This window comes from Natrix helvetica (genome assembly GCF_964273705.1).
Source record: "Natrix helvetica genome assembly, chromosome: 1".
NCBI lineage: Eukaryota > Metazoa > Chordata > Lepidosauria > Squamata > Natricidae > Natrix > Natrix helvetica.
This window is the reverse complement of record NC_138548.1, coordinates 343,770,852-343,792,896: the sequence shown is the minus strand read 5'-3', so window position 1 is coordinate 343,792,896 and position 22,045 is coordinate 343,770,852. Positions and strand designations below refer to the sequence as shown.

At 43.1% G+C, this 22,045-nt stretch overlaps 1 protein-coding gene across 1 annotated transcript; it reads left to right on the top strand.

The window, feature by feature from the left end:
* Window positions 1–8,976: 8,976 nt before the first annotated feature.
* Window positions 8,977–9,906, top strand: LOC309384153 (olfactory receptor 2T2-like; the record flags this gene model as incomplete). The annotated part of the gene is made up of 1 exon (XM_081937357.1): window positions 8,977–9,906. One exon carries the CDS (start codon window positions 8,977–8,979, stop codon window positions 9,904–9,906), a length of 930 nt encoding a protein of 309 aa, XP_081793483.1.
* Between the last annotated feature and the right edge of the window lie 12,139 nt (window positions 9,907–22,045).

Sequence of the window (22,045 nt, the reverse complement as noted above, 5' to 3'; positions counted from 1 at the left end):
TCTATGCCCAATTGTTCAGAGATTTGGAAGAGCTCATTCTGGCTCTTGCAGGATTTGTGGAAGGTGGTGTGTACTTTGTCCAGGAAGATCTTGAAATGGTTGATCTGCTTCACTTCTCTTATTGCATCATCCAGCACAAGTTGCAGGCAGTGGTTCAGACAGTGCCAGATGATGATGTTTGGGAACTCTTGAGCTATTCTGGCGCTGACTCCAGATTTTCTTCCAAGCATAACGTTGGCACCATCGGAGCAGAAAGCGATTAAATTCTTGCGTAGATATCCGGTGGTAAATCCAACTCTATGCAAGCTTCCCATCGCTGCAGAAAATATGGTCTCTGCATCTTGTCTCTGTAATTCCAGAAGCTCAACGAAGATGGTTGCTGGGCACTCTGGATCCTCAACTCTAACAAAAACTATCAGCACTGCTCTCATTGAAAGTGTTGAGGCTTCATCAATAATTAGACACACCTTTTGATTATTTGCAATAATCCTTGAAAACACGGTGGTCTTGATTTGGTTTGCAATGAATTCAACGATTTTCACTGCAGATCTCCGTGAATGCAAGCCAACTCCCACATCCACTCCAACCATATTTAGCAAATTTACTTGCGCTTCGATGTCTGAGAAGGGATTACATCTTTGCGCCAGATCGTAAACGGTAGTAAATATTGTGCAAGTAGTGGATAAATGTTTCTCAGTTGACTTATCCACGGATTTGGTAAAAGCTTCCTGCTCCCGTTGCTTACTGGTCTCCACGCAAATAAGGTGGGCTTTTGACTGAAAATGTTCCCTTAATTTTTTTCGGAGTGATGCTTGTTGTACATCCTTGCTTTTCCCTGCTGGTGCCACCTGGAAATGTTTCCACTCTTTGGAAACATGAATACCTTGCTCTAACGAGAACATGGGTTTTGCACAGTACTCACAACCCAGCTTCTTGTCGGATACTGCCAGTCCATCATACTTGTCCTTGAAGTTACTGTATTGCTGCAAATTCCAGCAATCAGGAAGTTGTGGAACTACAGTGGAGTCGATGGACTTGCTGCTTTCACCGACCTCAACTGGTGGTAGTGGTCGTGCTGGTGGTGCTGGCGCTGCTGGTGGTGTTGGCGCTGCTGGCGGTGCTGGCGGTGTTGGCGCTGCTGGCGCTGCTGGTGGTGCTGGCGCTGCTGGCGCTGCTGGCGGTGCTGGCGCTGCTGGTGGTGCTGGCGGTGCTGGCGCTGCTGGCGGTGCTGGCGCTGCTGGTGGTGCCTGTTTTGGATCAGCTGATTCCTCAACTCTTGGTTTTTTGGAGAAGAAAGCAGTCATACTCTGTTGCCTCTTCATTATGCTAAGTAATACTAACTGCCTGCCAAAGAAATAAAACAATATTGGACTGAGGGTTGTAAGCTGAGGACTACAGGTAACAGAAGGGACCTCTGATTTCAACCAACAATGTATAGTCTTTTCAGGAAGGATGAGAAACAGGAAAGATATAGTCTTCAGTTCAAGAATGAATGTCATAGGTAGATTTAGTTCTCAGTTCCAAAAAACAAGAATATATGCAAGTAGCTATTCAGAAGTTAGTGGTTAGAAGCAATGGTAAAGCAAGATATGGAATTAAAACCAGAAATATTTTGTTGGCTATTTGAAAGGGAGTACAATATATATTTAATTTTACACATGTTAGCAGTTGCTGGAATTGTGTTTGCACAACAGTGGAAAAACAGAGTTATGAAAATGAATAAATATTACAATGTGCAGGAATAAATAAATTGACAATTAAAATCAAGAAGGCTTTGAATACTTTGTCACATGGGATTTGTTTTAGCAATTGCTAACGGAAACAGAAAAAACTATGAAAGAAAAGAATAATTAAGCCTACCTGCGGACATTACACACCCACACCCATACAAACTATGAAGTGCCAGGAAAAAACAAAAAAATAATATCCCCCCCCCCTGCCAAAAAAAAAGACTGCAAATGAAACCAGTTATTTTTTCCCTCACCCTAAGGACAGGAAAGACAAAGCCACTGGAATAGAAATTATCAAGACATTGTGGGAAATTATAAAGGACAGTGCCATGAAGCTCACAGAGCCATCAACCACCTCAGAATTACCTAACAAGAAGGGTGAAACACACTAAATCTGCCTTGCACCTGGCCTGCCCATAGAAAAGCACCCACTTTAAACCATTTAAAAATATTCCATACACCAAAAATTACAATAAAACTATTTTAAAAAATTCTATGCACAATACATTTTAAAGCATTGAGTATATAATATTTTAAAATTGTTTATTTTAATTTATTGGGGATAGAATCTTTTTTTAAATAGTCTAAGACAATTTTAAAAAAGGATCTGTCACATACAATTAAAAAGGAAACCAGTTAAAAATATTCCATACACCAAAAATTACAATAAAACTATTTTAAAAAATTCTATGCACAATACATTTTAAAGCATTGAGTATATAATATTTTAAAATTGTTTATTTTAATTTATTGGGGATAGAATCTTTTTTTAAATAGTCTAAGACAACTTAAAAAAAGATCCACACACAATAAATTGAAGTAGACCATTTTAAAATATTCTATGCTAAATACTTTTAAGTAAAACGATTTTAAAACAATTCTTAAATAAAATATATTTTAAAATACATTAAAAAAAAAAGAAAAAAAACCAGGTCACTTACCAGCAGGCAGAATCAGCAGCACTCCGATGCGATGGATCAGACTCCGGACTCCGATGCGATGGATGCCCCACGCAGAGACTGGCAGCAGGAGAGGTAAGACACCTGAATTCGGACAAGAAATCGAGTAAGCACGTCGCCTGGCAGGCTCAGCTAGCCAGGCGAGGCTGGAGAAGGGGGTGGGGGGTTTTTTGGCCGCGGGGCGTATGCGAGGCCGTGGCTTTTGCGAGGGAAGGCCTAAAGGCCTTCCCGCGCAAAACTAGGCCGCCGCCGCTCACCTGCCTTCGGCCACATCGCCTGCGCGAGGCCACGGCTTTTGCGAGGGAAGGCCGCCGCCGCTCGCCCGCCTTTGGCCACATCGCCTACGCGAGGCCGTGGCTTTTGCGAGGGAAGACCTGAAGGCCTTCCCGCGCAAAACTAGGCCGCCGCCGCGGCTTGCCCACCTTCGGCCACATCGCCTACGTGAGCCCGTGGCTCACGCAAGTTAGGTCGCCCCCGCCCTCCCGCGGCCGCGTGGCCTATGCGAGGCCGCGGCTTTTGCGAGGGAAGACCTGAAGGCCTTCCCGCGCAAAACTAGGCCGCTGCCGCTCGCCTGCCTTCGGCCACGTGGCCTACGCAAGCCCGCGGCTCGCGCAAGTTAGGCCTCCGCCGCCGCCCGCCCGCCTTCTGCCGCGTGGCCCACGCGCAAAACTAGGTCGCCGGCGCTCGCCCCCCGCTGGCTGCGTGGACAACGCGAGCCCGCGGCTCGTGCAAGTTAGGCCTCCACCGCCCGCCTGCCTCCCGAGTGCAGCTGCCCACCTCCCGCCGCCTCGTGCGCCTGCACGAGGCCGCGGCTTCTATCGGGAAGGCCTGAAAAAGGCCTTCTCTCGCAAAACTCTCCCTCCGCCGCCCACCCGCCTCCCGCCGCCCCGCCTTAGTTGCTTACCTGAGGGAAGCAGCTCCTGGAAGGCGAAGGGAAGAAGAAACGAAACCCCAGACCCGGTCAGCAAGCTATCGCAAGCAAAGACTCTTTTGAAAAGAGAAGTCTCCAAAAGAGAAAGACTCTTTTCAAAAGAGGAATTTTGGCCGTTGGCGCCACGTTTTTAAACAGGTTGCCTCCAGCTGATTGGCTGGACTCCAGGCTGGAGTCTCCAGCCAATCAGTGATCGGTGGGCTGGGCTAGACTAGTGCGGACGGGCGGGGGAGCGAGCGAGCTGCGATGGGCGGGGGAGCGAGCTAGCTGTAACGGCGAGTGACAGGGCCGGTGCCGGTTACTTCCGGGTTCGGTTACTTCCGTGTTAGGAACCCACCACTGGTGCATAGCTAATATGGCTTGCCTTGCAATTCTTCCTTGCCATCTGACATTTGTTTATTATCTACTCAATCAATCAGAATAGAACTGGAAGGGACCTTGGAGGCCTTCTAGTCCAACCCCCTGCTCAAGCAGGAGACCTTATACAATTTGAGACAAGTGGTTGTCAAGTCTCTTCTTTAAAACCTCGGTGATGAAGCAGCCACAACTTCTTAAGCCAAGCCCTTCCACTGGTTAATTATTCCCACTGTTAGGAAATTTCTCCTTAATTCCAGGTTACCTTTCTCCTTGATTAGTTTCCACCCATTCCTTCTTGCCCTGCCTTCTGGTGCTTTGGAAAATAAGTTGACCCCCCTCTTCTTTGTGGCAGCCCCTCAAATACTGGAATACTGCTATCATGTCACCCATAGTCCTTCTTTTCTCTAAACTGGCCACACCCAATTCCTGCAACCGTTCTTCATATGTTTTAGTCTCCAAGCCTTTAATTGTCCTAGGTGCTCTTCTCTGCACTTTTCCCAAAGTCTCAACATCTTTTTTGTAATGTGGTAACCAAAACTGGATGCTCAAAAGCTTCTAGTTCTGAATTTGCTTTTAAGTGTTGGAAGGGATGTCCTTCTGGGCTCGGATCTAAGTGGGGAAAAAGACACTGGAAACATGGAGGCTGCTTGGAAAGATGACTTAATGGTGGACAGGACTGTTGGATTGGGTGAATGAAGGCACACTCAGGCTTCAGAGTAACACACAGCTCTTTATTAGCACAAGTCAACTATGTACAATCCAGCGAAGGTTCAGTCTGACAGCAGCCCTTTTATAGGGAGCTGTCAGACCCTTCGACCAATCAGATTGAATCTCTGTTCCCGCAGGAACAGAGGACTTTGGTGTAAACCATTACCAATGTTTCTGGTATCTAACAAGGACCACACGGCTTGAGGTCCTGAACAGAAAAGGGGGATCACATGCTTCCAGATGTTGGGTGAAGAAGAAAAGAGAGAGAAGAAGGGGCTTGCTGGGTTTTTTTATACTCTCTGTTCAGCCCCACCTCTCTGTTTCCTGTTCCTGTGTAAGAAATGTATTCTGATTGATTGTCAGACTCCCATGGAGCCATGCAGGGGCAACTCTCTAGGTTGTGTTCTGAGTCCAAGTTTGGTTGAGTTCCCAGATGCCTTATGGCCCATTGAGAAAGCTGGGGGCTATTAAGAGTGAGTCTATTTCATGCCTAAAAACATTTTCCTCCATTTCTGATCCAGGGAAATATAATATTCTGACTTTTCAATATTTCCCAGGATATTTCATTTTTGTAGGAGAGGGGTGGGTGCTAACTTCCTACATAAGGATAAAACTACATTAGTCTTTATTCAATAACAGTTCAGTCTATGAATCTCTGCTTCCAAATTTCAAACATTTGCCTTGGAATGTTTTTGTAGGTGGAATAGATTGACCGAAACATGAATTTTTCTCTTCTTTTGCCTTCCAGTCATATTGCAGTCCCATTACCTGCTGACCTAGCAAATAAGGGCTGGCTTTGTAACCCATTTCACTGGATGCCCAGAGCCACAGAACTCAATCCTTATTGATCTGGGCATTAACCAATACAGTATAGAATTCCAATTTTGTTTTCACAGTTGTTAATGATGGTTTCTCTGTTGAGGCTTCTCTGGACTGCTTGAAGCTTCTGGTTGTCAACGCATTGTCATTAGTACCTATATTAAAAAGATTTGGATATCATCAGTATAAAATTAATAATAAAAACCTTGATAATGTACCAGGAAGTCAAAGGAAAGGGTACGAAGGATAAACAAAATAAGAGATGGGATTGGTCCAGAGGTAGTATTCAGCAGGTTCTGACCAGTTCTGGAGAACCAGTAGTGGAAATTTTGAGTTGTTTGGAGAACCGGTAAATACCACCTCTGGCTGGCTCTGCCCCCATCTATTCTCTGCCTCCAGAGTCCCAGCTGGGGATTTTGCAGTATCCTTCCCCTGGAGTGGGGAGGGAATGGAGATTTTACAGTATTCTTCCCAGAGGTGGGCTGCTCCCGGTTTGGCCCGGATCAGCTGAACCGATAGTGGTGGCAGCAGGAGGCTCCACTCACCCGCCCGGACATTTCTGCACATGTGCAGAAGAATTGCGCGCACAAGCACGAACAAACCAGTAGCGCTGGGATTTGAAACCCACCTCTGATCCTTCCCCTGCCATTTCCCCTCAAGCCATGTCCACCGAACCGGTAGTAAAAAAATTTGAATCCCACCCCTGGATTGGTCCTTACCTTTACAGTCCCTGAAATTTCCAGGAATGTAATTCCCATGGAATTCTCTTTCCATATTTTTATAGTCTGGGATGACAAAAAAATATAACAAGACCTAGACAGTTCAATTTTATTTTAATAATCTTAGTATTAACTGCTTGGTTCTTCAGGGATTTTTTTTGAATAGCAACATTTAATGAGCCAAATTCTCCAAAGGAGGCAGCCCATCAGTAGCTTCTTCATACATGCTGCAATGCCTGAGTAGGCGGAATGATGCAAACACCATCCTGTGTTCAGACCAAGCAGAATGACTTAAGCCCGTGATGGCGAACCTATGGCACACGTGCCACAAGTGGCATGCGGAGCCATTTGTCAGGGCACGCGAGGCGCTGCCCTGTTAGCTGGCCAGCGCGCATGCGCGCGCTGGCCAGCTGAATTCACCTTTTTAAAAGCTATTTTTCACCTTCCCCAGGCTCCAGAGGCTTTATAGGAGCCTGGGGCGAGCGAAAAGAGCCTCCCCCGCCCCCCGGAGGTTTCAGGGACCGTCCGAGGCTTCCCTGATGCCTTCGGAGCGCTTAAAACCACCCTCCGAGCAACCCAGAAGTCACTTCAGGTTTGCTCGGAGGGTGGTTTTAAGCATTCCGAAGGCTTCAGGGACTGTCCGAGGCTTCCCTGATGCTTTCGGAGCGCTTAAAACGACCCTCCGAGCAAACCGGAAGTCACTTCCAGTTTGCTCGGAGGGTGGTTTTAAGCGCTCTGAAGGCTTCAGGGACCGTCCGAGGCTTCCCTGATGCCTTCGGAGCGCTTAAAACGACCCTCTGAGCAACCTGGAAATCACTTCCGGTTTGCTCGGAGGGTGGTTTTAAGCGCTCCGAAGGCTTCAGGGAAGCCTCCGGACAGTCCCTGAAGCCTCCGGAGGGCCTCCGGGGGGTCGGGGGAGGCTCTTTTCGCCCTCCCAAGGCTCCTATAAAGCCCCTGGAGCCTGGGGAGGGCAAGAAAAATGTAAAAATGGGGGGGTCACGCATTGTGCGTGCATGCGCACTGAGGGGGTCGCGCGTTGCATTATGGGTGGGGCACGCCCGCACTCGACCCCCCTGCGCTCCCCCCACTTGTGGCACGCCAGCCAAAAAAGGTTCGCCATCACTGACTTAAGCTATATAGATCTAGATTCTGGCAGATACTTCTGTTAATCTTATACCAGTCTTTTTCCACAAATCAACATACTCCAGAGTGGAAAAGTTAGGACTGAAGAGTAACAACATCAATCTTTTTATTAGCATAAAACTTAAAATAACTGAAAACTTAATTTTCTTAAGATCCAAACAATTCTCTTCCTCTTAACGCATGGACGTAGGAAGGTAGGAAGTATGTGTGTGTGTACGTGTGTTTTGTTTTCCAAGTAGATGTAAAAGTGGAGTGGGCAATATAGTTCTGCCTATATTTCCCATTAGAAACCTTTCTAACTTTCCTATAACAAGTTAGTTTTTAAAAATTAGTGTTTATTAAAAAAATAATCATATTCAGACGCTGAAAATTATTTTGCTAGCAGAATAATCTAGCCATCTTTTGACAATTATGTTTTCAATTAGACAGCATTAAGCAATACTTTATTGTTAATTTTATTGAAATTAAGCATATGGGATATAGATTTAAATTTGGCTTTTTTGTACTGGTTCTTATTTCTGCCTCTAAATGAACAAAGCAAACCTTGAACCAGGCATCTTTCATAAGCAGGTTTTATTGGTTGTATTTCTATTGATGATTCCATATGCACGCTACCTTTCCAATAAGATATTACACACTATGCTTTGAAGAAAAATCCTGCTTAATGGTTGGGACTGAAAGATTGAGTTTGGCCTAATATTACTCAATGAGTCCAAAGCTGAGAAAAGGGTCCTTGGTTCTCTCTGAGCCTGGAGGTTTTCTTGCAGACGTTTCATTACCCAAACTAGGTAACATAGAATAGAATAGTTGGAAGGGAACTTGGAGGTCTTCTAGTCCAACCCCCTGCTTAGGCGGGAAACCCTACACCACTTCAGACAAATGACTGTCCAGTCTCTTCTTAAAAACTTCCAGCGTTGGAGCATTCACAACTCCTGGAGGCAAATTGTTCCACTGATTAATTGTTCTGTCAAGAAATTTCTCCTTAGTTCTAGGTTGCTTCTCTCTTTGATTAGTTGCTTCTTGTTCTGTCCTCAGGTGCCTTGGAGAATAGCTTGACTCCCTCTTCTTTGTGGCAGCCCCTGAGATATTGGAACACTGCTATCATGTCTCTCCTCATCAGTGCAAGTAAAGGGCCCCTCATTTTGGCCCTGGGCTACAAATATTCTCCTTTATTGGTACTTCTAAAGCCCATTCAAATATTTTAGCCACATAACATACCAGCTCTTTGTTTAAAATGTTTTACTGCGCATTTAAGCACATTTGTCAAGCTAGGTGAGTGTGGTAGAAAGTACCGTAGATCATCCTAGATGTTTCAAACCCATCCGATTCAGAGATTTTTGCAATGGCTCATTTAAATGAAAGTAACTCTGAACACCATATCCCTTCCACTGAAATGAACTTATTTTTTTTAAAAAGCATTAAAACCATTCATAAGGGATATACTGTAAGAGATATACAAGAAACCACATCTCTATTAGCACAAAAAACCTTGAAATACTGTATGATATTTCTGACTATATTTTAACTCAATTATTTTTACTGGTATTTCAATGACCCTTATAAACTTTGTCTTTCAGTCTTGAGCACAAATCCAGCCAAACAAAAACACCATGGGAAACGATAATGTAACTTCATGGACAGAATTTCATCTAATTGGACTTAGTCACCTGAAAGCTCCCACTGTTTTCTTTGTCGTTGTTCTGTTTATGAGTCTTATTGCTCTGATGGGAAACTCCCTTCTCCTCTTTCTAATCCAGATGGACGCCTCACTTCATACCCCCATGTACTTCTTCCTGAGCCAACTGTCCTGTGTGGATATGGGCCAAATCCTCATTGTAGTCCCTAAAATGTCAGTCATTTTTTTAACTCAAAGAACCACTATTTCTCTGGGAGGCTGCATATCACAGATTTTTTTAACTCTGACCATGGGGACCTCAGAATGTTACCTTTTGACTGTCATGTCATATGACAGGTATGTGGCCATCTGCAGACCCTTGCAGTACCCAATTCTTATGAGGAGAACCATCTGCCTCCTCATGAGTGTAGGAATCTGGTCTTCTTCATCGCTTATCATTATGGTCATAGCGATTTATGTACAATCGCTACCTTACTGTAGGTCAAATGTAAATGACCATTTTGTCTGTGAATTCCCAGCTTTGATGAAACTAACATGTGCTGATACATCTGGGTTTGAAAAAATAATATACGTTGACAATGTGTTGATAATTCTCTTGCCCATCTTAGTGATTATCTTCTCATATCTAGCCATTCTTGTGCAGATTTTGAACATGCACTCAATTGAGGGAAGACACAAAGCATTGGGCACCTGCTTGTCCCATTTATGTGTCGTGAGCATCTTCTATGGGGCAAGTATCCTGACATACAGTACTCCTGTGTCTTCTTACTCAGCCCGTAAGTCCATGATTTATTCAATTTGCATCACAGTTGTCCCTCCAATGCTGAACCCTTTTATCTATAGCTTACGGAACCGAGATGTTATAGCAGCTCTACGGAAACTCCTTGTAAGACATACATCCTAATGGAAAGAGCTGAAAGTTTTTTTTGTTAATATCCTTTTTTTAAATTACAAAAATAGATTAAAAAGATGTCGATTTTATTCACAATAATGGAAATAAAAACACCTTGCTAAGAAAGGTGATGATCGAGGAAAGAAAGGAGGTGTCATTTGATCACAGGCCCACATATAGCATGGGATACCATGGACCCTTCTCCACTAGCCATTAGCACACCATAATAATTCCATGACCTTGATATTTTTCTACGTTGAACCTTAAATTTGCTTACTTGCTTTCCTTCCTTCCTTCCTTCCATCCCTCCATCCTTCATGTGTAAGAGATAAAGTTAACAATGTGCAGCTGAGAATATTTCTTGTGTGAGCTGGTGGACTGAAGAAGTTTCAGTTAGAGTTAGTAGAGCATATTTTACAAGAGAAGGGAGTGGATTGGTGTGTGATAAAGAAGTGTGAGGAATGAAATGGTTGGATAATATGAAGCAGATCTCCTTAGAGAGGCACTCTGGAGGCTGTTCATCTTCATTTGAACTAGTCTTGTAGAGTGAAGCCATAAGACACTGGTCTCTGATTGCTACATACAGGCCTGAGGAGAGGGGGGGGGGTGCAGCCGGTACATTGTTCCGGGGCCCATGGAACTCAAAGGGGGCCCATGAAGGGGCAATTTTTTTAAAAAAAATTACAAAACCAAATTTTAAAAAAGAAAATCAATATTGGATTATTTAAAGTATATGTTAAAACTTCAGAGGTAGCAGGAATAGAATCTGGATTTTACCAGTAAATGAACAGTAAACAAGGAAGAACAAAAGAGGAGAGGAAAATTCAACATATTAGTTGAGTGTAATTAAGGTTTGAAGGAAAGTCAAAGGCAATGTGGAATAGGTAGATCTTCAGGAACGATGTAAAAAAAAACTGGAGAAAAAAAGTGTGCTATTTTTTAAATAATTTTTTTATTTTCAAACAAACACAAACGCACAACACATATAACATAAAAGCCTCTTAAACTACATACAGTGTGTCGATTGGTTACAAGGTCTTTCTGCGTCCTTTCCATAGTCATCACTTGAATTTTATCAAAATACACATATTGTCAACCAAATATCTTTGTATACATTGTTATTATGCTTCCTTTGTTTGATTATCACTATTGTTTCTTCATTTTAAACAAAATATTCTAAATATATAACCGTTTATATTATGATTCATTATATCATCTTCAATATATCCAATAAAAAAGAGTTATTTTTTATCCTATTCTAAGTCATTCTATTATTTTAGCATTGATAACATTCTGTAATAATTTTCAATTCCATGTTTTTCCCCATTATTAGTATCATCAATCTAATATACATATATACAAATTGTTATAATTATTAAACATCCATTAAGCCTAGCTATTATTACATCCTTTCAACATAAGGCATATTAAATTTGAAGTAAATTTATATTATGGCATTTCATTACATTACCCTGAAATTATCCAATGATATTACATCTTTATATTCTATTCTATATAGAATTGTTTATCTTTTATAAAAAGGCTTTTCAACATCATCTCCATAATCCTCACTTACAGTTTGTATAAAATTTCATATTATCAATCTAGTATATATAAATGCTTTATCATAATTAATCATTTATTTGACTATCGCTATTATTATGTTGTACATAGCACTCAAAATTTAACTACATTTAACTAAATTTTATTGAGACATTTCATTTCATCATCCTGTATCTTTCCAAAAATAGTGTAGTCCAATATCTCTTGCCATTTGTAAAGTTTGTATTCTAAGTGTTTTCTTGATAAGTCTTCTGTGGATTTCTCTTAAGAACTTGTTGTTCATTGCATGTCTTATAAGGATTCGAAACCCTCTATCTGCTCCTTTTATCAGCTTAACTTTTGTTATCATTAGTGCTTCTGCTGAGATTACTCTCATTATTTCTGCCATATTTTCTCTCCTTTCTTCATCTACATTCTGACATCTGAAATAAAGTTCCAGTTCATCGATCTCTCCTTTTCATATTTCACACTTGTCATTTCCCTCCACTCTCAGTTTCCTGTCAGTGTCAATAATTTTCTTATCACTTTCATATGTCTCTGTGATTTTTTGAGCTCTGTCCTCAAACTTCATCACTGTTCCTGTACTTTCTGTATTTTGATCTATAATTTCAAATCTCTTTTCAATTCTCTCTGTGATTATTAAAACTTTTTGAATTTCTAAGACAATTCTTTGCAAAGTTAGTGCCTTTTCTTCTTCACATTGTGCCATTTTCCAGGTTATAAACACTGCCAAAACATCCGAGACTTTTTAGGTTTCAAACAAATTCAGTGGAATTTTTCAAATCAAAGCTTTCTCTTTCCTTCAAAGGAACACCTGTATAAACAAAACATATTCCACTGACCTTTTCCGTAAACAAAGCCTATAGTAATAGTAATATCAGATATTGCCAAGCCTCTAGCCACTAGATGGCAGTGTTACCTCTTTTCCCTCTGTTTTTGCCTGTTTAAAAATTATGCTCAGATCAAGCCTTACCAGAGAAGAAACTTTTAATCCATGAATACAAAAAATGGAAAAAGTATAGAGCAAGAAGGAAAAAAAGAGACCAATCAAGTTTAAAAGTAAGATGCATTTGTAAAAAGTCCATCCATAGAAAACAAACAAAGTTAAGGTTTGTTAGTAAAGTAAAGTATAACATGATAGTTTTAAACCAGGGTTAATTCGCCACTTATTTTCTTCTGTATTCAATTTTATTTTAAACTCCAAGTCTTTTGGGTTTTCCCTCCTCTAATAATAAAAAAAAATTCTCACTATTTCAACACACTGTCTCTCTTGTACTGCTTCTGTTTCAGGGGCTTGTCCCAACCTTCTGCAGCCTTTTTAGCTGCTTCTCTTGTAGCTGGCAAAAAGAGCTTTCTCCTGGATTAATCAGGGTCTTTGCGATGTCCCTGAGATCAGCAGGACATGCTCTTCTCTATCACTTCAGAACAGTTTAGGTCCAAAAGTATTGTCCAGGAACAGAGATATCGACTTCAATCCTGGAGCCCCAAGATTGCATGTCATGTCATTGCGACGTTAAGCACCGCCTCCCCTGAAAAAAGTGTGCTATTGATGTTTAGGAAAGGGCTTCCCTTTCCTGACAAAACAGGAGGATATATTTAAATATATTTTTTAAAATATATATAAAATATATATTTTTAGTATTTGCTAGTATGTTTGAATGTAATTAATAAATTTACTTTACTTTATTTTGGATTTATAAACCGCCCCCTCTCCCAAAAAGGGACTCGGGGCGGTGTACAGTCAATGAAACACAGATAAAATACATAAATAACAATATAAACAATATATAAACAATTAATATTAAAAATCCCCTTAACTTCCGTCTCCTGCACCTCTCGGGGTTCACGAACCCGTCATCAAGGCGGGCCCTTGAGAGAGCCAAGGGCCATACCTGCGAGAGAGGGGCCTCCCGCAGGCGGAGCAAGTCTAACCTCGAAAAGTTATTATTAAAATTCCAATGGGGGTTAAGGTGCTATAGATGGTGAAAAAAGTCAATGTGGTGGGGTAAGAGGCATTGTCCTGGTTCATCCTTCGATGAGGGGGGGGAGTAGGTGTCCAGATGATAAGGACTAGACAGAGGTGGCGAAGATAGTAGAAAATGGGTGAAAGCCCTAGATGGTAAATGGTAAAAATGGGTGATAGCCCTAGATGGTCCTGGATGGGCATGAGCTCAGGGACAGAGATCCCTGAGTGGGTGGGGGGGAGGCATTCTTGGCCCAGATAATCCAGGCACCACTCCAGCCTCTCCATGGTCCTAGGCCAAGTCCATGGCCCTAGGCCAGATCTTCCAGTGGCCTCTGATGATTCAGCCCCCCCCCCAGCCACCGTCAGCCACCGTCCTGTCCTAAAGCTCTGTCCTGGCTCCTTCCCAAAGGGCCCAATAATCCAGGTTCTCACCCAGCGCTCACCCAGCGCTCCGATATTCCTGGCGTTGATCTTTCAGCGTCTTCTATCAGCGCAGGCCTCCTTGCTGGCCGCCTCCACCTCACCTCCCTGCCGGCCGCTCTGTCACTCTGTCGCTCCGCTTGTCTCTCCCTCCGCCAGCGCGCACGCACCAGACGCCAAAACGCCGGACGCTGATGTGCCGCCGCCATTCCTCGCCTGCTCTCACACCCAGCCTCTTCCGCTCTTCCTCGATTTCGATCTCCCATTATTTATTTATGTGTTGATGTGTAGGTGAGGGATTAGTCTTGTTCCAGCACTTAATAATCCTCTCAGTTGCCCTGGCTACGTAAAGTATCCTTAGAGTGATAGTGGTAGAGACAGGGCAGCATAACATTATAAGCACCATTTCTGAGAGATTGGCAGTCAGGGAGGAAAGCTAAGATCAGTGCTGGTGTGCAGACTGAGGTAGCTTTCTATGAAAAATCAGCTTTATATCAGTCTTATTTTCCCCATGATTCTAAATTGTCCAAGTACAGTATTCGAAATTTGTGAGGATTTGTCACTTTTCCCTTTGGATGGAAATCAGGGGTGAAATCCAGCAGGTTCTGGCAGGTTCAAAAAAAAATATTGAATTTCACCACTGAAATCAGAGATATGAAAAAGAGGCACTAAAGGCAGCATATGGGGAAAAGATGCTTTTGTATAGTTTTTGGTGGGCGATGTTTAGGTAGCGCTTCAATTCAGCAGTGGAATAAAGTCTTAATGGAAGCAAAACAAAATCTTTGCTTCCAACTCCATCCAGATTTCTTCTTAAGTCTGTGGCACTGCAAAGAATTCTTACACTCGGTCTTTTTTTTTTTTTTTTGCATGCCTTTGCTCTAATTTAATATTATCTTTGATGAAGAGTTCTTATAATGAGAAAATGGCTCAGTATTTTCATTCATTATTGAAGGCACTGCTGTCATATGAATGGGTGGATGGAATTTTGCTTTTGATCTGAAGCATGTTAAAATATTGATGTATATTCTTTATATGTATATAAATGTCAATATATAAATGCCTATAACAACAGATATTTTGTTATTTCTCTTCCATCACTTACTATGATAACCATGCTATTTATCACTCTTTATTATCTCTGTTACTTTCCTTGGATATGAATCTGAAATATTGGAAAGAATACATGTAGGAATGCCTTAGAATTGATATACTATGTGAGGTTAGCAGTATGGCAGATATTCTCTTATGATAAAATATCAGAATGAAAGGATGTCCATGGGAATCATTTATATTTCACCTTATTTCTCTTGCCAGCTTGCAACTAAGTCAATTTGCTTAACAATGAAAAGCAGCCTTCCAATTTAAAATCTACAAGATTTTCACTGACAGAGCACTCAGGTCACCACTGGTGCCCCCGACACAAGTGACATCAAGCTGGCTATGCCTACCCTAGACATGTCCCGCAGGGGTGGGTTTCATATTTTTAAATTATCGGTTCTGTGGGTGTGGCTAGCAGAGGGGCATGTGACTGAATGGGCACAACCAAATTTACATCACTCACGCACATGCACACTCAGTCACCTGACCCCTACCTAGCCATGCCCACAGAACTGCAAAAAATTCTGTTTTGCTAGCTGGGAGGCTGGCAAAGAAGCCTTATTTTCCCTGCTGCCCGCAGGTCTCAGAAGAAGGAGGCCGGGAAGCAAGCCCTGGGTGGCTTCTCTGCCTCCTTCCTCTGAGAGCTGCCTTCGAGGATGGCCAGTCTCTCCAGCCACTGTACCCTTCACTCGCCTTCCATGCCTCCCATTTCACCTTCCACAAGACTGGGTGTGGCAGAACCTACAGCGAGGATGCATCCATGTCTACTATTACTATCACCACCAGCACCAGGTAGCGGCGGCGGCTTTGCAACCGGGCTAGAGATAACAGCCACTGAAGTGGTGCTTTGTTTGCTGCAGCTCGGACACTGGGGAGGGAGGTGGGAGTAGCACTGTCCGGGTTTGGGGAAAGACAGCCATGGCTGGGCTGCCGCAGCCGATCTTCCACTGACCCCTAAAGAAGAGGAGGCGGCAGATGATTTGCTCATACAACCAACTATCTGGCACCGCTTCTTCTTTAGGGGTCAGCCGAGGCTTGGCTATAGCGGCCCGGCCCTGCTGCCTTCCCCCAAACCCAGACAGTGCTATTCCCGCCTCCCTCCTTGGTGTCCAAGCTGCAAGCAAGCGAATTGTCACTTCAGCGGTGGTGGTCTCCAGTCAGATTGCAAAGCACGGGGAGCAGAGACCACCACGCCCACAGTTTCTCTTGGCGGGAGAGGATGAAGAGATTAAGATAAAATGCAGTAAAAGCAAGTATTAGGATATTTTTACTTTACCTTTATGAAATACCATATATCATGACTTTTAATGTAATGTTAAAATGCAAAGATATTTGTAAAAGGAATCCTATTTTTATGTGACAGCAGAAGTTCATGCTATTGTCACTGCTCTTAGCCCAAGAGGCTCTGCCTGAGACTTCGACTTCTCCAGCGGGACGTTTAACCCCGATCCAAGTCATGAGAAGGCCTCAAAGCCATCAAGGGGCCCCCAATGGCTTGGGAGGTGGAGAGGCGGTGGCTGTTCGGTCCAGGCACCTGGCTCTCAGAGGAAGGAGGCAGTGTCACTTCTCTTACTGCCCGCTGCCACCTGCCCACTTGCCGCATTCCCAGGAAGGGCCTCGGGAGGCTTTGCTGAGCCGTCCTAGAGCTGCGTGGAGGCTTCCCCACTGGTAGCTGCCCAGTATGGGAGGTGGTCGGAGGCCCCCCGCATCCCGTGGCCATTTTGGGCCCCATTTGAAGGGATCCTTGCTTGAAGAAATGGGTGCCAGGGGTCTTGCTGCTGCCAAGCTTGCACAAAGCACCACAGCCTGGGCTTCTGCAGCATCCCGGGGGCAAAGCGCCACTTCCTAACTTCAGAAGGGAGTTGGGAGAGGCAAGGCTGAGCCATGATGCTTCCCAAAAGGCTGTCCAGTAGGTGAGATCCATGACTAAAACCCCGGCAGACCCAGGCTGAGCCTCATAGGAGCGGGAGGTTGGGTTTCCTAGTGCAGAAGCCTCTGTGCAGCTCTGGGATGGCTCAATGAAGTCTCCTGAGGCCCTTCCTGAGGAAGTGGCAAGTGGGCGGGTGGGCAGCGACTGGTATGGGAAGCAAGCCTCGGGCTGGCATATCTGATCATTCCTTCCTCCAAGAGCCAGCTTGGGGAACGGCCAGCCTCCCCCACTGCTGTGCCCTTGCCTTCCATGCAGAGCCTCTGCCAGTGGGGCACCTCCCATTTTGCCCTGCATGTGCCCACTCCCCACCACCACTTCTTGTACAGCGCTGAATGGTCCATGCCCCCCACCCTCTACACACACCCTGCGCTTGCCGCTGCTTCTACAGCACTGAACATTCTGTCCCCCCCCCCCCTGCATATCCTTCAAAGCCAACGTAGATGTTCCTTTGGGCAAGCTATTGAAGCTTGGCTCTTTTGTTCCACCTCCCCTTCTGATCTTTCTCATCCAGCCCCCCTTACATGCACACAAATCCTGTGCTTGCCACAGCATGAGGTGAGCATGGTTGGGGAGAAACCAGAGAGAAGAGGAGTGGGAGGAGACAGCCGAATTCACTGCTTTCCCTGCTGGCCGCCCAGTTGACCAGAAGGGCCCTGGGTTGCAGCTGGCAGTGGGGGTGGGCTAGGCTAGCGCAAATGCTGCTTACCTGTCTGTAGGCAGGAGCCAGGAGGAGGCAGTTCTATGGATCCACATGGCAAAGGTAAGGCAGGGTGAGCATTGGAGCGGGTGGCCGTGGCCAACCAGTGCAATAAGAATGGCTCTGTGCATGCGCAGAAGCAAAACCCAAGATGGCTGTGCCTATGGCGCCACCGGGAGAACCGGTTTGGGTGTGTGGCCAGGTTGCCATTACTACCAGTTCGGAAAAGTACACCAGATTTTTACTCCCTATTCTGGCGAACTGTACTGTATCGGTAGGAACCAACCTCTGATGCCCTCCCATTCCCCCAAGGTTAAAAACAACCCTAATGCGTTCCTCAATGAAATCGAGTTTGACACCCCTGCTATACAGAGTGATTGCAAGGAGTACGATAGATTTTACACACACACACACACACACACACACACACACGACAAAGATTGTCAAGAATAACGGGGCTAAGATTCTGTGGGACTTCCAGATCCAATGGACAGGCAGGTACTGGCCAAACAACCAGACATTGTGGTAGTAGATAAGAAACAGAAGTCAGCAGTGATGACACATGTAGAGGTGCCAAGTGACAGTAACAATGAGTAACCTTGAGAATGAATAGAAGATGTGGAAAGCAAACACCAAAGCGGTGCTTGTGATTGTGGGAGCACTTGGTGCTATGACTCCTATGCTTTGAGATGGGCTCCAAACAAATCCCAGGAATGACATCAGAGCTCTCTGTCCAGAAGCGTGCAATGCACAGCTAAGATGCTGTGCAGAGCCTCGATTCTAAGGCTTCTGGTAGAGATCTCAAGATGGAGGAAGATACATACCACCCATAGGGCTGAAAAAGTGCATTTTTAAACTTCTGTTTCATACCCATTGCCTAATAATTTAATATATTTTTAAATCTTTTAAAGATATTTATTATATATTTCAATTGCTTTTCTTTCATTGCTGTTGAATGTTGTATTATATTTGGCTTTCCCAAGGCAAATAATGCCATAACCAAGTTTCCTGCAAGAATCCTAGGATTTTCCCCATAAATATTAAAACGAAATTTTAAAAATGTTGATTATTTTTCAGTGTTAAAAATGTCAAGATATCACAAAATAACACAAAAATGTTCTAAATTGAGGACTGATAAGCTCACCGAAACCTTGGTTGATTTTGTATAATTGAGTTTTCACATCCATATCATTGAGCATGCTTATATATGGTACATAAAAGGTTGCTATGTCAAAGGTCTGTATTGTGTTGAACTATTTTTCTTCCATCACAAAAGATGACAAGGTTCCACTTTCATCTTTCATACGGCTGCCATTCATACAGTGCCTGCTTAATGTCATGACGTCATGCCTCGCCTCTCATTCTCAGGCTCCATCTGTACTATCAGAATGATGAGTACTGTAGAAGAGTTTTCTAGACCAGTGGTTCTCAACCTTTTCTTCCCAATGGATCCCCTTTAAATACCTTTCATGGTCATGGAATATGGCCATGGACCATTAAGACATAACTCAAGATTTAAATCATAACATTTCTTCAAGCCTTTTTGGACCCCCCTCTGATGACCCCCACAGATCATTGTTCTAGAAAACCATTGTTCTAGGGGCATCAAACTTGATTGCATGGCAGGCCAGATCGTCACGTATCATTATATTTTTGGCCTTTGTGGAGCCGAGGTGGCCCATTGGCCACCAGTTTGACAGGCTTGTTCTAGACAATCTTCTGATAAGATGACCTTACTAAAGATGATTTTCTCTTTGATCTATGTCACTCTGGAAATGCTACGGGCAATGGACCACAGCCATGGTTGGCAATACAAGGCTGCTTTTGTCACTATGTTGAGGGCTGGTGAGGCTGGGTTTGAATTTTGTGACCTTGTGGCCATCAACACTGAAGTAATCCAGTCACGTTCTCTGCAGTCATGGCAGCAAATATTTTGAGACAGGCTAAATAGGCTTTCTACTCTTTCTCCTCCCTCTCAAATTTGATCCCTCCTTCTCTACTCTCCATGACTTCCATCCTACCTCTTGGAACCCTCCTAACTGGGGATATATTATTTCATGATATTTTTTCATATTACAAAATCATGAATCATGACTGAATGGGCAACTCGAATTGAAAAATATTAATAGCAAGGATTGTGTTAAAGGAACAAATCGATTTCCTAGAAAGATACTGGCTTCTTTCTAGGATGTTTTTAGATGTAGGTAGAACAGCATCTGGGAGTTTGAATTAATGACTTTTTAATGTTTATTCTATAATTCTGGTTCTCCATTAATGAATTCAGGACTTGCAAAATGACCATCAGATTATTAGTATTTTTATACAGTAATTAACACGCTCTGATGCTAAAGAATACTACTCCCCCTCCCCACCTGAAGAAAACTCTGTTCCAACTGCTAGTTACCTCACATTCTGTTACCTCAGTTCAAACTGGCAGACATTCCACTCCTTCATTCAGGAGCAATCTGGGGCTCCTTACAATACTAAATACTAAACTGGCAGACATTCCACTCCTTCATTCAGGAGCAGTTTGTTGGCTACTTATAATACTAAACCTCACCAAAATGTCTACGCCTTCCACTTATGGAACTGCTTCCGGACTCAAGGGGGCAGGAACGATATTCCCTGAAGGGGGCAGGAATGGTATTTAATCACCGACCACTCTGAGCCAATGGACTGAACCAGAGTGAACCGGATTTCTCCTGCTTTACCCAATCACATAGTTTTGTCAAGAAGCACAGGTATCCATATATATCTGGCCAAGGAATGCTGGGGATTGAACAAAATGCAAGATGACCTCTGATGTCCCTTCCAATTCTATGATTTCTTTGGCATTATAAGTGTGTTAACACCTCCTTGAGGGAGATAGGTGGTCTAGAAACATAAAATATAAACAAACAAACAAGTAAGCAAGTAAATAGTTCAGCACCTGGAGCAAAAATTTTTTAAAGATGCTTTCAATTAATGAAGGGGAAAGAGAGAAGTTCATGAAAATGGAATTCATTCTACTAGCCACTTCCAATTAATAACAGTAAGCGAATGGAAGCAAAAGTAGGGTTGAAGGATCAACAGATAAGAGAAAGAGATTTCTGGAGAAAAGTGGAGATGGCTTGGAGATGTAGGTGAATATGGATCAGTTCCCAAATAACTGGTGTTTGTTACCATGGTGATAGCAATACCATCTTTTTAAAAGTCTAATTTGAGCCAATGAGAGCTTGGATAACTCAAAATGTCAGATTTTTACATTTTTATTACAACTTTAATTAGCAATAGAATTAAAATATGCTCAAGAAAAATTTTCTTTTTTTATGTTTAAATATCTTCCCAACTTGGGTTCTTGCGAATTTTTGACAACTAAAAAAAGGCATCTCCATTTTTCTATCTCTTAGAATAGCCCAATAGGACTACATTTCCTTATAATAACACCTGAATTCCATTTGCCTTGTTCATCCTTGTTCTTCCTTCGGAATGATTCTGTCACACTTTCATATCCTGCTCAGACATCTCCTGACACCTCCCCCCCTGTGGACCCTTTTGGTTAAATATGACTTTGGAAATAAAATATGTAAATAGGGCCTATGTCTACTCTCTCTTTCCTATAGAAAGGGATAATGTGCCAAAATGTGAAAAGGGTGGAACTGAATTTGATTTGGTTCCACCAAAAAAAGATTAAGTTAGAAAATACAATGAAAAAAGTCAAGGACTCCCCCCCCCCCCGGCCAAAATCTGAAAAATTCCTCAGAGCATCCAACTGGAGAGTCATGTGACCTTCGGAGAAGTGAAATGTAGGAAATTTGGGGATGGGGGCAAGCTAAAAGATCATAACCCAAATGGATCTTCCCAGAGTCAACTGAAAGATGGATTAGATATATGTAGTCAAATTAAGCAATTATCCTTACAAAATACAATCCCAGAGAAAGTGGTCAGCTCAGTCATAAAAATATTTTAAAGGCCAAGGAATGCTGGGGATCAAACCAAATGCAAAATAACATCCAATGTCCCTTCCAATTTTTGTTTTGCATTATAAGTTTATTAATTGCCCTCCTTGAGGGAGATGGGTGGTCTAGAAACATGATATAAACAAACAAACAAATACAAAGAGTTTGGCACATATAGCAAAACATGTTATTTTTGAAGGTGCTTTATTTGAATGAGGGAGGAAAGGAAGAAGTTTATGAATATCAGTGATGGATATTTGCAGGGGTGGAAGAAGGTGGAACTAGTTACTAGTAGAAGTGAGCAAACTGGTGAAAATGTTGTGTGGGGCTCCATTGCAACTCAGCATTCATTCATGGTCCAGAAGCCCTTTTGTCTATCTATGCACACCCATTGTTTGCTCAAACCTAATTCATAATAGACAGCTGCTCATTTACTCCAAGAAGAAATACATTTTTTCAGCAAAAGAAAGATGTGGCCTATCTCTAATAAAAACCCTGGACTTCCACATGTTGCTATCAAGTCATCTTAAAAGTGGGTG